At 46.3% G+C, this 17,223-nt stretch overlaps 1 protein-coding gene across 1 annotated transcript in view; it reads left to right on the top strand.

The window, feature by feature from the left end:
• GARNL3 (GTPase activating Rap/RanGAP domain like 3) overlaps positions 1-17,223 on the top strand; it is a 130,894-nt gene that overhangs the window by 96,319 nt on the left and 17,352 nt on the right. The window contains exons 16-22 of the mRNA XM_060101175.1: positions 264-368; positions 2,022-2,096; positions 5,211-5,322; positions 9,839-9,937; positions 10,298-10,414; positions 10,972-11,147; positions 13,788-13,946. Of these exons, the coding sequence (XP_059957158.1) occupies positions 264-368; positions 2,022-2,096; positions 5,211-5,322; positions 9,839-9,937; positions 10,298-10,414; positions 10,972-11,147; positions 13,788-13,946 (843 nt within the window). The remainder of the gene's footprint in view (positions 1-263; positions 369-2,021; positions 2,097-5,210; positions 5,323-9,838; positions 9,938-10,297; positions 10,415-10,971; positions 11,148-13,787; positions 13,947-17,223) is intronic.

Below are 17,223 nucleotides of genomic sequence, written 5' to 3'. Positions count from 1 at the left end.
GGGGGCATGCTGGTTTGCTTGATTCCAGAGCCCGTGCTCTCAGCCTCCACGGGGCGGGCTCTCCCCCTGTTGCTCCTTAACCCCTCGCGTCTAGCACAGACCTGGCGGGCACTTAAGTGGTGCCTCGTAGATGCTTACTGAGAGAATGAACAGAGAGGGCAGAAGTAGGACCATTTGGACAAATAGGTTTGTGCACTAAGAGAAGCCAAAGGATGAGATTTGACAACCATCTTTGGAATTCATAACTTGTCTTTCTTTTTCAGAACATGCTTAATAGACGATCTTTCAGTGATGTCTTACCAGAGTCGCCCAAGTCAGCACGGAAGAAAGAGGAGGCCCGCCAGGCAGAGTTCGTTAGAATAGGGCAGGTGGGTTTTATTCTGACACCTGTTTTATTCTGACATCCAAACCAGATGCCCCGCCTGCAAAGAATGTTATGTTTGCATACTCCTGGAAGAGCTCTGTGACTTCTCTTAGGATTATTGTGGAACCACGAGTGAGATTTTTTTTAAATTTTATTGAAGTATAACTGATTTACAGTGTGTTCATTTCTGCTGTACAGCAACGTGATTCAGTTATACATATATATTCTTTTTCATATTCTTTTTCATTATGGTTTATCATAGGATATTGAATGTAGTTCCCTGTGCTATACAGTAGGACCTTGTTGTTTATACGAAGATTTTTTTTTCCTTTTTTTGGCTGTGTTGGGTCTTCGTTGCCGCGCACAGGCTTTCTCTAGTTGTGGCGAGCGGGGGCTACTCTGTTGCGGAGCATGGGCTCTAGGCCCACAGGCTCAGTAGTTGTGGCTCGCAGGCTCTAGAGCGCAGGCTCAGTAGTTGCAGCACACGGGCTTAGTTGCTCCGCGGCCTGTGGGATCTTCCCAGACCAGGGCTCAAATCCGTGTCCCCTGCATTGGCAGGCAGATTCTTAACCACCAGGGAAGTCCCTAGACGAAGGAGATTTTTGATAACCATGTAGGCGTAGCTCTCTGCAGGCGTGAGCGAGAGGAAAGACCTCTGCTGAAGTGGGGTGACACTGGCTGGGAGCAAGAGGCCACAGGGCCCAGGCTGGGCTCCCTCTTGATAAGGGAGCGCGTATCATTTGCCTGCCTCCCGGGGATTTTCTGAAGTGTGGGGAGCCAATTTAGGGAAAGCACCTTGAACTCCTCCCTGGCAGGAGTCAGCACATAGGGGGTGTCCTCGCAGGAGACCTGGATTCCCCCTACTGCTTGGAAGTAGTCGTCACAGTGAGGCGGCTCCCAGGCATCACCTTATTCCAGATTTTGGAGGAAACCATTCCCCCTTTGCCTTGCTCCTACGTGACATTAGTATTTCTCAGTTCTGGAGGTGACACAGCTTTCTGCCTTGGTCCCATGTCACAAGAGGGAGGAGGAGAGCTGCCAACTGCAGACAAGTTTCTGACCCGAAAGTCGAAGCCAATAGCAAGGCGATCAGGAAAGCTTAACGGCAAAGATAACCTTTTCCCAAAGCAGGTGCACTGTTACTGGGGCCCTCCAACTTTGGTCCATGTTTAAAGATACCCCGACTCGGGACTTCCCTGGTGGTCCAGTGGTTAAGACTCCACGCTCCCAATGCAGGGGGCTCGGGTTCGATCCCTGGTCAGGGAACTAGATCCCACATGCCACAACTAAGACCCGGCGCAGCCAAATAAATAAATATTAAAAAAACAAAAAAAAACGATACCCTGATTCTACTTTCAGAGATTCTGATTCATCAAGTTTGAGGAGGGACCTGGGGATTTTTTCCAATACCATCATTGGAGATCACTGTACTGATATACTGATTAGTTGAAATGACAGAAAGCATTTGGAGTCATGAGGGCTTCACCAGGTCCAGCTGACTCCGTTCCTTATCTTCAATGATAGGGCAGCATGGGAACCTGAAACTTTAGCCTGAAATTACTCCTGTTTCATTAAAAAAATTTTTTTCAAATCATACTTGTTGATCCTGCTGTTGTTTTACTGCCTGATAAACTGAAAGAGATCTCTGTTCTGTAAGGCACTAAAACTGAAATCCATCGTGAGAGGGGATGCTCCATCAAGCCTGGTGGCAGCAGGGATCTGTAAAAAAGAGGTGAGTCGATGATGCTTTCAAGTTCAACTGTGAATGTCCTTTGTCCTCAGTGAAGTTGTTGAGATTCTTAGGAAGAGGTTTGTGGAGCAGGAGAGGAACAGCGTGTCTACAGCAGAGTCCGCAGGGGAAGCCCCAGATAAAGCTGGGTAGCATCTAGTGAGAGCCTCCCTGTTTCCATATTGTGCCTGTGCCTTTGCTTAAAGGAGCAGAGCTGCTAGACAGGACCTGGATGAGCAGACGGGGCCCAGCAGTGCTCCTCAAGCCCTGTGTGCCTACAGACCCCCCGGACATCCTGACCAAGGGCACGTTCTCATCAACAGCTCTGCGTGGCAGGGCCAAGATGCTACGTTTCTAACAGGATCTCAAGCGGTGCCTGTGCTGCTGGCCATGGACACACTAAATGGCAAGGCTCTAGGGCAGTATTTCTCAAGCCTTAGTGCGTGTTAGAACCACCCCCAGAGTTTCTGATTCCGTAGGTCTGAGTGGGCCCTGAGAATGTGCATTTCTAACAAGGTGATGCTGATGGTGTTGGTCAGAGGACCACAGCTGAGCAACCACTGCTTCATCTGCAGTTCATTCAGCCAAACCAATAACTCTGTGGCCTGAGTATCTACTTCTCATTTCCACTTCCTGTGGAAAAAGAACTAGGTGGTCATCAAGCATACAAGAGAAAACAATGAAAACAAGTCACAGTACAAACTTACCGTCTGCATGATTTTGTATCGTAAAGCCCATACCCTACATACTGAAATGTGTCTATGTTCAGAGTATGTAAAAGGTAGTTAAATGGAACAAATCCACTGTCAATGCATCACTGGAGAAATGGCCATCGTAAAAGCAAAAGAATTACGAATACATCTACTTGCGCAATAAAGGTATGGATGATCTGTATCTGAATTGCAGAACCTACGAACTTTAAAGTCTGGTTTCAAGAAAATGATGAGCTCAAAATACAACGGATGCGGAAAAACCACAGCCAATTTCAGACAAGACCGATGGCAAAGCATCTTTTCCACAGGTTCCAAAGGCTGCAAAAATTCCCACTATCTGCTTGTTCCTATGAAGAGTAGAATTTGCACTGTTGTCAAGCCCTTTATAGATAACAAAGTCCAGTAAGACTTAGTAACCTTCTTAAGGAGAAGTTCTTCGGTGTACATAAAAATGAAAGTAACTTGTTCACCAGTAAACGACAAAGAGAGGGCTTCCATGTTTTGGATCAGTGCATGACCTACCAGTGGGCCACGGGCCATCCTTGAAGAAGTACTACTCTACAGGCCCTCACGGACTGTTGTGCAGTCGGCTCTGCAGAGGCTAGAGCCCCACATGCTGTTCCCGAGAGCGCTCTACTTGCAGAGCATGGGCATTGTCAGCCTCCTAGGCATCCATCATTTCATGAGCTGTGTTAATGTCCATAGCGGGGAGCCAGTGAAGAGCTCTGGGCTTGGGCAGGAAGGCCCGAAGGCCACATCACTGCCCTCAGAATCTGCACCAAGCCCGTCATGTGGCAGCGGGGAGTCCAGTGCAATGATAAATGCCATCAGGCCTCAGACCAGAGCGTCTGTGGGTCTGGGGCTGAGTTCTCATCGCTGACACCTCCTACGTGATGGCCTCAGACTCTTGCAGTCCCCAGCCACTTTGAGGGCCTGTGAAGCCAGTGGACCTCCATGCCCCCAACACACACACTCCAGCCCATTAGAATTACGAATGGCACCTATACAGCATGTTGAACACAGTTTCAGGGCTTCACGGGCCTCCCTAAGCCCCCCTGGATCCTTCAGGGCCCCTAGATCTTCTGGGTTAAAAACCCCAGTTCTGCATAAGCGTTCTGATCTTGTGTCCTGCACTCAGAGAACGTTCTGGTATTCGGAGTTGGCTTTCCACCTTGGTGTCTAATGCTCTAGCATCTGTGTCTTTCGCCCAGTTGGCATTCACATTGGCTTTGCTTTTCCATATCCTCCTGCTCTAAGTCACAAACTCAGAATTTCCAGAAATCTTAGGGAACTGCCATTCCAAGTAATGACCTGCACTTGTGCAGCCCTCTTTCAGTTTATAAAATATCTTCACATTCTTCATGTGATCTTTTCACAGCCTGAGCCTCATCTTAGCAATTAGAATATTCATTTTGAGGCTGTTGGGTTTTATAAAGGGAAAGCATACTTTTCTAAGACAGCAATAATGCACACAGTGTTTACCCTCATCCCAAATGACACCCTTGCAGGTGACCTCAGAGCCATCGCTTCTACTTTGAGTGTGCGAGCGTGTGCTCACCCGGCCCATGCAAACACACCTACGCATGCACACGGGCTCTTGTACAGCCCCAGGTAAAAGTGAAGACGTGGGACTTCAGCTCGTCCCTGAGAATCTCCACAGACTTCCTTGTCCCTTGAGGGCAAGCCACATGCTTTGGAGGGAAACTAATGGTTCGGTTGAGAATGTCCCTGATTCTGGTGTGGTTCAGAAGCCATGAACAGCGCCTGCAGACTCCAGGCATCGGCTGCAGCTCCGAGGCAGCAGTGAGGTGGGGCTGACTCTTCCTGCCCGACATGGAACGAAACTAAGGATGCGGGTTCCATGACGTGAATGTGTCACGTGGGGGAACACGAGTGGGTTTCATCAGCAGCCCTCGCCATATTCCTACAAACAGGTGTTATTTTTTTCTTGAAGATTTGTAGCCTTAAATGGGTCAGTAAGCATTTTCATGTTAAGACGATATCAACTTCTTGCATTGTATACGGTTTAATAATTTTGCCGAATCAGCAACACAGGAATCTGACTTTGTTTAGAGAGTTGGGTGGGACTTCCTTTTATAATAAAGAGAAACGTTTGCTTAGAAAACGTTACCAATGCTCCGATTGCCCCTGTGGGGCGTCATTACGATATAGACTCTGGTCACGGTGCCAGAAACATGTGACTCCAGCCTTTTCCTATTGCGTGCGTTTCTGGAAGGAGACTTTTCTTCTTAAGAAAGGTAACTGAGTCAGAGCCCTTCTAGCTCCCAGGGTTTGAGGGCATCTGTGTTGCTGTTTTGGGCGGTGGTGTGCTGTGCGTTTCCACCTGATGGGCCGGTGTGTTCTTTCTGGTGCACTTACCTTCTGATGCTTGGTTGCCTCGCAGCCTTGGGAGCCCCAGTGTTTCTGCAGTAATTTCCCTCACGAAGCCGTGTGTGCAGATGCCTGGGGCCAGGCCTTGCTGGTTTCCACTGATGCTGGCGTCTTGCTAGTGGATGGTTAGTGAGTAGCTGCTCCTTCAAATGTCTCTCTTTGTATAACTTGTAGTGCTTCTAAGATGGGTGACCGCCGGTCAGCTCCCTTTAGATAAATGGGTCCTCGGCAGTATCCTTAGCAGAGCTTTATTTCCTTAAAAATTACTCCCTTGTTTTCAACAGGCAAGCCGGGGCTGGAGGGGGGCGGGGGGTGGGCGCGGGCATGCGTGACAGTTTCATCCCTTCCAATTAGTCTGTGGATATCAAATAACCTGCAAGGAAAATCTCCTTTGTGGCCAATACTTATGATTCCAAAATTTTACTTTAAATTGACAAGGGCAGGTTGTTATTCAGAGCCGCTGTCTCAGGGATATACTCTCTCTTCTTGAAGCACTTTTGTTTTTCTTTTAAGATTTCTAATTTGAAAAGTACTCAGTATCCAAAACAAACAATAAGAATCTTAGATAACCTATATTTGATGGATAGAGAAACAAAGATTTTGACAGGAAGACAGATCTCATCTCAATATAAAACCAAACTTTTCACAGCTGGGTGGGTCAGCCTGCCCCCAGGGAGGCGGTCAGCTCCCTGTCACCACAGATCAGTCACCAATCAGACATGACCTTGGCAAGGATGCCATAGAGGGCATTCAACTTCGAGTGGGGATTTAATTTAGCCTCAAGGACTGTGTGGTCCTTTCCAGCAGGAGGCCCCTTGGATTCTTCCAGACTCCTAATGAATGATAAAGGAGCTAAACACTAGTAGCAAGTCATGTCCTGGGGCTTCAGAGGGAGCCATAGGTGTAGAGACAGCATCTTCCAAGGGCACATCCTCCGTGCACAGGAGCAGGCTGCCCGGTCTCTGGTTACCATAGTGATGCTTTATGAGCATCCTGAAGGCCACCTCCTGTGAGAGTAATGTAACGGCCTAAAACTGCAGCATCTTCCCATCCTTGGCCTCAACCTTTACTCCCTCCTCAGTCCCTGACTCAGCACATTTATAAGTACGTGCTGTGTTCCGGCCCCGTGCTAGGTGCCTCCTGTAGGACGATGAGAGGTGGACAAGACTTTATAATGGACTTATTTCTGACCTTATCTGTTATTTTTGCTATATCTTTAAATGTTGTATCCATAACATAATTTTTTAAATTCACATATATACACATATATAATTGTGTATATAACTAATTTACTAAAAGCCAGATAACTTAAAATTCATAAATTCAGAATTTAAATTAAATATTTCATTTTAGAAACTTTTACAAAACAATTAGAAAATCTTTGTGATCTTGAAGAAAACCTCTCTGAGCTTCAGGTTTCTCTAAAGTGGGGGTAATTTTTTAAGTAGCTAAAAAATAGTTTATAATAATGAGAAATGATGAACTAAACAAAATAAGGATGATGATCCTAACCGCAAGGGAGGAGATGTGGAGATTACATGAAGTTACTTACTTACCTGTAAGTGCTTAAAGCAGCGTCTGGCACACAGCAGTAACTTACCAAACAGTCGCTATCATCATTACTCTATCCCTATGAACTTGCCAGAAGGTAACAAAATCTATAGATTCTGCTAAAAGTGCAACCAAATAAAAGAATTTATTTAAAAAAACAAACCTTAGGGGTTTAGTCTAGTCTCTTAGTTTTACAGATGAAGAAACAGGCCTAAAGAAATGATGTGACTTGCCCAAGACCATACAGCTGGTTAGTGGTACATCTGGAACCAGAACCCAGAGGTGATTCCTTGTCCAGTGCTCTCTCCACTAAACCAACTACATTTTATTAAAATTAAATTAAACACTACCAGTGTTACTGTCTTTACCTTGATGCAGATTTCCAAGACTATACTCCTGGGCAAATAATTATGAAAATTTTTATGATGAAAAGAATGTCAAATTCTACCTGTTTGCCTTTTTAGGAAAGAGAAAGTATGTTTCATAGTGACTGTTTGTAAGGCTTTTGCCTAAAAACAGGAAAAAAAATTCTGCTTGAGTTGCTTCTATGTAAATGTAAAATCCAAACCAAGGTTACCAAGTCCCTTTCTGAAATTTTCATCTTTACGTATCCAAAATGTAATGAAAGTGTCAGATATAAGGATTATTGTGAGTGCCAGGAAATTCTTTTCTTTCAGACTTGAGGGACGTTGTCTTAACACAGGTGGTAGCCATATACACCCACCACCAGCTTAGATGTATTACTCAGATTATTACTTTCATGTCCTAGTTATGCAGTAATGCATCCCTGTTTGCCTTTGCTAAAAAGAGAATAACCCTTAAGGCTTTCTTTGTATTCCTTGTTGTGCTTTTAAGCCATAATTCTCTTGTTATTTCTTTGTTTACCTTTTTCTTGTCTACACTTAATTGTATTACGGATTATCTCTGTGAGTGAATCTCTCCATTTCGTTTCACGCCAAGTTCCACTCTATCCCGTTAGCCTCTGCTTAATTTCATTAGACTTACCCCCTTGAGAGTCTGCTCCTTTCAAGGTCACTGTTAAACATCAAAATTCTTTGCATTCTAAGTGTAGCAAAACCTACTTTGAAGGGAGACTAAATACTGATTAAATATGCTGTCACCATTTGTTTTGGTTTTGCAGTAATAGAAAAGCCAGCTCTAAAAGATTGTTTCTTCGTAAAGAGATTACAAGAGGGAAACCATGTTATGAAATAGTCATTGAATCCACGTCACTTTCTCATATCCTTTCCTTCCCTTCCTTCCTGTGCTGTATATAAAGCTGTTTAGCCACCTGAGAAAGACTAGATGGAGAATAACTGCTAATTTACTCTGTACATAGGCAACCACATGGTATCCCTCTGCTTTAACTGTAAAATGAAGTGCTTCTGTCACATTAATTCCTTATGGCACAGTTTTCCTGTGCTCACCCCATCAATCCACAGGGATGCAGTGCTGTTTTTAGGCTACAACACTGGCTAAGAGCCCAGACTTTGTCCTTGCACAGACTTGGGTTCCGCAAGCTCAAGATGTGAGCTTAGACAATTTTCTATCACCTCTGAGCCTCAGGTTCCTCATTTGTTAAATGGGAGTATTAGAAGTTCCTACCTGGTAGGGTCATTGGGAAATCTACATTAAATGACACATAAAACACTTAGCATTAAGGCCTGGCATGTAGGAAGCCCTCAGTGTATGTGAACTGTCATTCACAAAATGAAACAAGCATAGTCACTTAGTCAAACATAGAGACGGGTACTGGAATGATCATCTCATGGTTTGAAAAATTGAGTCTGCCCCCGCAGAAGCACAAAGAGCCTGAGAATCAATCCTCCTGGGAAGGCCTGGGCTAGAGGAGCAAGAAAGTGTCTGATGGGCTGTCACAGAATTTACATTAGCCCCGATCATGAAGGGCAACTACAGCCAAGCCCTCTGTCTAATAAGAGGCTGTGTGCTCTGACAAATACAGTGCTCTCACAGGCCTGCAGGAGTGGGACGATAAAAGCTCTCCTCCCTCCTGGGCGCCGTCCAGGGAGGGATGAACTCCCAGACAGACAGCTTTCTGGAAGAGCCAAGATCCTCAGGGCCTCTCACACCTAAATTACAATTAAGGAAACACCCACACCCACAGCCGAACACTTGAAGACCTAAGTGTCTTCAAAGTGCAGGTAAAGAATAAGCTAGACACTTCTGCCTAATATGTCTACACCATCCTGGGACATCTTTGCCTTGCCCTGAGTCTGTGTCAAGCTCAGAACAGACCCTTTGCTTATGGAACAGCCTTAATTCTTTTAGTCCTCTTTGTCCAAAGGACCCCCCAGGAGCAAAGTAATTGCTGGCAATTTAAGATCCCAGTAAGTAAGCTTAAAAACAAATCCTATGTATAATTGCAGTGTCTTTAATCATCTGTTTACCTGACGTCTTCCCAAATGTTTCCACTAAAATTAGTTTTTTCCTGTTATTTGGGAAACATAATTGATATTTCTCTCTTCTTTTATTTTTGTCTAAAAAGGAGATTTCATATTCCTATATGGAGAAATACTGAAAATGTATAGGTAAATTACTATTGACGCAGACATAGGGCATGTTGCAATGGGAAGTTTGTTTTTATTTTATATACAAAAGGAAATTCTAATTTTGCTTTCTTGAGAAATATGCAAAATAACCTAAGATGTGATGTGATTTCAAACATGACAAAAAATCAGAAAATGCTCAAGATAAATGGCTAAGCTTATTAGCATTTTTTAAAACTTGGTATTCAGTTCTTTGGAATAATCCCAGCAAAAATTGGAATTGGGAGATGCTGCTTTTTCTTTGATGAACATTGAGGAGAAGAATACAGCTTAGGGGCCCTGCCGTTATGCTTACTGTATGGAGTTGTGAATGCCTTTGGGAAAGAAATGCCAGTCCTTCTTCCTGAGCTAAGAGGAGACTAGTGCTTGAACTTTCTGGGTAGCCCTTATGAAAGCTCTAGAAACTGTCCTCCTTCCTCACCTAGGGAGAACCGGGGTCCAAAACTACCCACAGGCACGTTTTGTAGGTTCTAGAAAGTGTGGGCTGGGTTGCAGCATCGGGTAACCAGGTTTCCTCTTCCAGATGACCTTCCATCAGTGCCAGTGTTTGACAAAACTCTGCCCGTGAAGCAAATGCATGTGCTGGAGGCGCTGGACCTTCTGATTTTCAGAGCAGACAAAGGTGGTACTCCTCTCCAGGTGACATTTTCTGGGAGGAAGGGAAGAGGGTAGCCTGCAGCCGACACAAGGGTCGTGGGGCTCTGGCTGCATCAGTGGTGCCAGCTGTTTCTTCTCCTGGTGCCCAGGGCTCAGGGGCCTTGGTGGCCCATATGTCCTCTGAGGAGGGGATGGTGCAGGAGAGAAGGGAGGGGCATCCTTGATTGTATCATTACATAAAGGCGATGCCGGGTTTCTCCTGAATTCTGGAACACCTCAAATTCTGATTCCTCAAGCAGTCATTTTCCTATACAATCCACCCTTTCAGTTCTTCCAGGTTGTCTTACTTTTCCATCCATCTCCTCTGTCTGCTTTATCTCACCAGGGAAAGATGCCCGCCTCTTTGTCTTCAGGCTCAGCGCTGTGCAGAGGGGCATTGAGGGCAAGCAAGCCGTGAAGGGCAAATACGACTGCAGAGAAAACAAGCTGGAGAAAACCAAAGGTGACTCGATTCCTCATATTTTGGTGGTTTCTGTCCAATTAATCTTTTTCTCAGACTGCCCAGATTTTACTGAAAAGAAAAATGAGTGGGAGTTTGATTTTATTTGTTTTCACTTGGAAACATCACAAAGGTAGCGTCACTGCTTCCCTAAGAGAGCTTTAGCAATAGAAAAGCAGGTTGAGGACTCAAGGAAATTCTAGGTCTTGTTTGACAAGTTTGGGAATGAGTTAAGTTCTATGAGCAAACCTGTGAAAAGAGACTTTTAGACTTTGGTTCCCAGAACTCTGATCACCCTTCACTTTAGTTCATATCATGTAATGGGTGTGAAGCTAAGTCCACAAACTCTAACAGAGAGGGAACATGACTTCCTTAATTGTCCTGTAATTCAACCTAATTTTTATTTCAAGTCCCCACTTTGCCTAGTGGCGGGAATGTTTCTTAGTCATTTCACTGGGTTATGCTTAATTTCCAGGGTTCTTAGATATCACCAAATTGTCAAAGCTTGGAGGCTTCCCACCTCTCATTGTGTGTTCAGCATCATCGATTTCTCTTCCCAGGCTGCCACGTGTATGCCATTAACACGCACCATAGCAGAGAGCTGAGGATTGTGGTTGCCATTCGGAATAAACTGCTTCTGGTCACGAGGAAACATAGCAAGCCAAGCGGGGTGACCGGCGTGTCACTGCTCTCTCCCCTGTCCGAGTCACCTGTTGAAGAATTCCAGTACATCAGGGTAGGTTTTCTCATCAGATCGCTTGGCTCCTGGCCAGGGTGTCACGAGGCGGACTCCCTCCTTCCACCCAGAGTCTGCCATCCACTGGCGTTCAGGAACTGACTGGGGAAGCCCTCGCCTGTTGCCCTGGTTTCCCCAGAAGACTAAGGTGAACAGGGCTTTTCTGACTCCATCCAGCTCATTCATACCAGTGAGCACCCAAAGATGCTGCCCTAGTGGAGATCATTTTGAAATGTATAGAAATTTAGAATCATTATGTTGGGCACCAGAAACTAACACAGTTTTAAAGTCAATTATACTTCAAAAACAAACTCATGGAAAAAGAGACCAGATTCATGGTTACCAGAGGCAGGGGGTGGGGGGAGGGGGAAGTGGAGGAAGGTGGTCAGAAGGTAAAAACTTCCCACTATAAGACAAATAAGTACAAGGGGGGTAATGTACAACACGAGAAATATAATAACACTGCTGTATGTTATATATGGAAGTTAAGAGTTCTCATCACAAGGAAAAAAATTGTTTTCTTTTTCTTTTATTTTGTATTTATATGAGGTGATGAATATTCACTAAACTACTGTGGTGATCATTTTATGATGTATGTAAAGTCAAATCATTGTACACCTTAAATTTATACAATGCTGTATGTCAATTATATCTCAATAAAACTGGAAGGAAGAAAAAAAGGATGCTGTTCTAGGTCCTGGGGATACAGTAATGAACAACAAGAAAAAAGTGTCTTTTCTTGTGGAGATTGCTTTCTAGTTGCAGGACAACAGACATAGGCCAATAAGTCTGTGAGTCCTGAAGATAACAGTAAAGTAGGGTAAGGAAACAGAGGATCTCTTTTAGAAGGGTATCTCAGAAGCCCTCTCAGGAAAGATTACCTTTGAGGGGAGATCCAGAGGAAAGACGGGACCGAGTGATGAGGGTCTCTGGGGAAAGGGTCTCCAGGCAGAAGGGGAGCGGCCCGCAAGGGCCCAGTGGCCCGGCTCAAGGCACAGCCAAGAGACTGGGCGGCTACAGCCGAGGGGACAGACAGGGGGTCAGTGTATGGGGACCAGGTTCTCTTGGGCCCTGAAGGCCATTGCAAGGACGTTGGCTTTGACACTGAGCAAAAGGGGGAGCCATGGGAAGGTCTGAAGCAGAGAAGTGGCAGGTTTTAAAAAGGCCATGCTGGCTACTGGACAGAGGAGAGAGTAGGGGGCCAAGAGTGGAATAAGGAGTCCAGCTAAGAGGCTGATGCAGGGCCCTGGCAGGAGACGAGGTCAGCTTTGGTTCTGGGCAAGTGGAAAGGTGTGGTGGACAAAGCTGCCCCTTTGCCTGAGTCAGTAGGATTTGCTGCTGGGCTGAGCGTGGAGCCTGTGAGAGAAGCCTCCTGGAGCATCAGGGCCCTTCCCGATCTTACCGTTCTAGCTTTTTTTTTTTTTTTTTTTTTTGTGGTACGCAGGCCTCTCACTGTTGTGGCCTCTCCCATTGCGAAGCACAGGCTCCGGACGCGCAGGCTCAGCGGCCATGGCTCACAGGCCCAGCCGCTCCACGGCATGGGGGATCTTCCCGGACCAGGGCACGAACCCGTGTCCCCTGCATCGGCAGGCGGACTCTCAACCACTGCGCCACCAGGGAAGCCCCCATTCTAGCTTTTTTAAAAGCTATGGTACAGGGACTTCCCTGGTGGTCCAGTGGTTAAGACTCTGTGCTCCCAATGGAGAGGGCCTGGGTTCGATTCCCAGTCAGCGAACTAGATGCCACATGCCACAACTAAAGATCCCGCATGCCCCAATGAAGATCCTGCATGCCACAACTAAGACCCGGAGCAGCCAAATAAGTAAAACATATTAAAAATAAAAAATAAAAACTATGGTACATTAAGGTGTCAAATATGTCAACCATTGACCACTAAGGCGGAGTAGGCCCATAAGTGAGCTGAGAAGTTATTTTTGCCTAGAGTTAAAGCTGCCTGAATTGTGCGTTTCAGTTTCTGCTAATATGCAATTCCAGGGGAAAGAACAGCAAAACAGTTAAAGCAAGTTACAGTCTTGGTTTAAATAGGTGTTAGTCTTCTCATACAGTGCTTAGCCGTCTTAATGAGTATTTATGCCGAGCATGTGCATTTATATGGAGTATAAGCTCTGAAGTCAGGTTTCTTGAGTTCAAATCTTGGCTCTGCCACATAGAAACTATGTGACCGTAGGCAAGTCATGTGACCTTTGAGCCTCAGTCTCCTCACCTGTAAAACAGAATAACAGGCTTACCTACTCCATTAGGTTGTTATGAGGATTCAGTGAGAATGTGCCTGGAGCTGTTAACATTAGCTGTTGTTATTATTATTATTATTAAATGACAGGATGGGACCAGGCAGTCTGAGGGCTGACACAGGCCTCACTGTTGAATTGCTTTTGTAAAATTGTTTCCTGGCCTCTCCCCTCTGCAGTGGACAGAGGGCTGAGCCTCGAGGACAGGCTGTAGGAGAAGTCTGGCACCGTCCTTCCCGTCCTTTCCCACCCCTGCCTCCCCTGCAAGCACAGGGCTCTGCAGGGGCCTGGTGGGGGGACTCTTCTGCACGGGGGCAGGCAGTGGGGGGTTGATACGAAGGTGGCTGCTCTGTCCTCACCCCTTTCTCCTCCATCATTGTCCACCACACAGGAGATCTGTCTGTCCGACTCTCCCTCGGTGATGACCTTGGTAGATGGGCCATCGGAAGAGAGTGACAACCTCATCTGCGTGGCTTACCGGCACCAATTCGACGTGGTGAACGAGAGCACCGGGGAGGCCTTCAGGCTGCACCATGTGGAGGCCAACAGGGTCAGTTGACAGATATGGGGGCAAGTGGGAACCTAGAAGGCTAGGAGTTGTGTCTTCTAACTTTGTCATGCCGTGATGAGGATTTCTTTAAAACTGTGTATTATTTATCATATCAGTATCACGCGATGTACTATTTAGGCTGCACCACCTAAAGCTGCCATCTTTGTAGGTCCAAATGGTTCAGTATAATATAACTGCCCATTGCCCTGTTCAGCTTTTCCAGGCCTCTCCCTGCCATTCCATCCTTCCCAGTAAAAGAGGAATGAAGAGTCAAAAAGCTAAATGTAAATAACTGAGTAAATGAGAACATTTGTTTGGTAATTCATACTGGAAGGGCCTTTGGAGAGTAAGTTTGCTCTCAGAGGCCCTGCAGACCCACAGCGTGGGGCCTGGGTGGCAGGGGAGGGTACAGCCCATGTCTCCATCCCCTTAGAGGCTGTTAGGAAAAGAAGAAGGGATGAAACACCATTAGGAGAGAGAGAAAAAGCAGATCAGCACTGGGGGTCCTTACCTCCTGGCCTGAGCTGCACAGAGAACAACCATGTCCTGGATTTGGACAAAACCCAGGGCCCACCCAAAACTGCACTGAAGCATGAAAGAGGACCTCATGGGTTCCGAGCATCAGCACCCGGGAGTGCCTGTCACTGAGCTGCTCCACACAGACAAGCAGGTCACAGAGCTCTTCAGCCCACTTATCGCCGTGAAGCAGGTCAAGGCCTGATAACACTTGAGCCACTTGAGGTCTGCATGGTGCAGGGCCAGCACTCTGGCTTAGGTTCAAGGACACAGCAGAACAAGGACGTTGTCTCCAGGGAGAATATTGTTCCTGATGAGAGTTTCCAAACCCACAGGCTTCCCCCAGTCCTGTTCAGATGTGTCAAAGAGACTGAGGGATTTAATTATGCTTTTTAAGAAATTTAAAAATATAATTTATATTTGGACAAGCCCTACCTAAATATGCACTAAAATTGCTAATTACTGTATGAAGAAGACTTAACACCTAATCAAAGCAAGGTTTTAAAAAATAGAAAAGTCAGAAAAAGCAGCATCTAGATAGTTAGGTCTCCTTATCTTCAGCTGTTGTCAATTATAGCTTAGTCTGTCGGTTCACGTATATGTACTGGTGGCACCCAAACTAGTCTGCAATTGGAGTCATTGAGGAGCTTCAAATGCTACCGATGCCCGTGTCCCACCCACAGAGATTTCATCGGCCTTGGGTGTGGCATGGGCTTTAGAATTTTCAGATGATCCCCAGGTGATGTGGGAAAGTTTGGGAACCACTGGTACACACTGCTTCTCAACTCTGGCTATAATTGCCTAGAAAGCTTTAAACAGATCAGTGCTCTGATACACCCAGATCAGTTAAACGAGAATTCCCGGGTGTATGCTATGGGAATCAGTTGGTCTTGAGTCTCCCCCAGGTGATGCTAATATAGACCTAGGAGAAGGAATCTATCCTGAAACTCGCCCTGAGTTAAAGCCAGGACTCCCGTCCATCCCAGCAGCCAGGAACCTATAATCTCTTCCAGCCGCTGACTTCTGAGGAGGAAGGGTCCAATCTGGCCTTTGAAAGTTCTTGCCCTTTCTTGCTTTTCAAAACTCTGTACAACCAGACAAAAGAGACAGAAAAAGGCTGGCCTAGCAGGTCTTTGTTGAATCAATCCTTCCCTGGCAACTAGTCTCTTAAGATTCATGAAGGCCCAGGAAAAAATGAGTTAAAGTTTTCTTTGATGACTTCTGTGTTTGTTTTTCTGAAAACTGTGAGAAACAGTCCTAAATTTTTCTGTCCTTTCTTCGATATGCTTTTTAAAGATACAAAACTTTTCTCTAAGAGAAAATGTTTAAAAACATATTTTTGTTGTTAGGCATGTCCCCTGGATCCAAGTGGGTCAGTGTGCATAGGCCCTCCTAGGACAGTGGTCCCAACCTTTTTGGCGCCAGGGACCAGTTTCCTGGAAGACAATTTTTCCACGGACGGGGGCTGGGGGAAGGGATTGTTCAGGCAGCAATGCAAGCAGTGGGGAGCGGCAGATGAAGCTTCACATGCTCACCCTCCGCTCACCTCCTGCGGTGCTGCCCGGCTCCTAACAGGCCTCGGACAGGGGGTTGGGGACCCCTGTCCTAGTAAATCAGCAGCTGCTGTGTTTGCTGAGCAGGCAGAGGTACTGAGACAGTGGCTTGTCTTTGTGAGGAGTTTCCAGTTGGGAAGAAAGGCCCTAGAGAAATGAGGAGAGTAATGAGCATGCTTTCTAATAGCTGGTCAGAAGTGGCCTGCAGGAACAGGGTTACTTCCCACCAAGACGTTCCTGCAGGACAAGCCCTGAGTGCAGTGAAGCAGGAGAGAGGCTGACCCTCCTTGAGTCCTGGAGATTTAGTGCCTCAAGTTGCCCTCACTGCCTGCCTGCTCCGTGTGCGGCCATCCGGGCCAGCCTGGTTTCCTGCCCCCGTTCCTCCTCTCTTCTCATCCAAGACCCCTTGATTCCCACTGTAGGCTTCAAACCCACCTTAGGGTCTAAGACAATCCTAGCTTGAGAGAGGAGCTGTTTAAGAAGCACCAGAGCAGCCTTCTGAAAGTCAATGTCAAGTTCGTTTTACCAACAGGCCGACTGTGACCTACTGCCCCAGCTCCAACAGCCAGCACTGGCCTCCTTCCCAAAACAGAGGACTCCTCTGGAGGGAACTGCAGACCTGGTAACAGGATCTGGGTCTCTGGCTTTGCTGGGCCCAACCCGACTGTCTGCCCAGACCCCAGCCGGGCTCCATTGACAGCTCACCCCGGAATCACGTGGGGAGGCTGGACACTGACCTCACAGTGGTGACCTCTTTCACTTGTTACAAGTCTGTGTTTTGAAGTTTCACAACCACCACGTATGACTTTTATTATTTTTAAATGCCAATAAAATGAACTATTTTTAATCAAGGAAAAAATAAAAAGCCAGCGCCTATGTCCTACCCTAGACCTACTATATCTAGATGTCTAGGAGCGAGAACCCAGAATACGTATCTTTTAAAAGCTCCCTAGTTAATTCTCAGGTCCTCGCCTGGTCAAGAAACTGCTGCAGGAATGACTCCTGCCAGCGCCCATGCCCCGCCCCCCTGTCCTGGGAGCCGACATCTGTATCAACATCTGTATGTATATGGAACATGCACACATGAACCCGGCCTCACTGAGCTAAGTGTTAACAAAGTCTGACGAAATGCAATGGGGGACCTGAGGAAGGAGTGGTTGAGTCCATGCTGTGGTCTCTGTCCCTGAATTTCGGCCTTGTAGTCTTGA

Source organism: Mesoplodon densirostris, chromosome 6 (genome assembly GCF_025265405.1).
Source record: "Mesoplodon densirostris isolate mMesDen1 chromosome 6, mMesDen1 primary haplotype, whole genome shotgun sequence".
Taxonomy (NCBI): Eukaryota; Metazoa; Chordata; class Mammalia; order Artiodactyla; family Ziphiidae; genus Mesoplodon; species Mesoplodon densirostris.
This window is presented reverse-complemented; position numbering and strand designations above follow the sequence as displayed.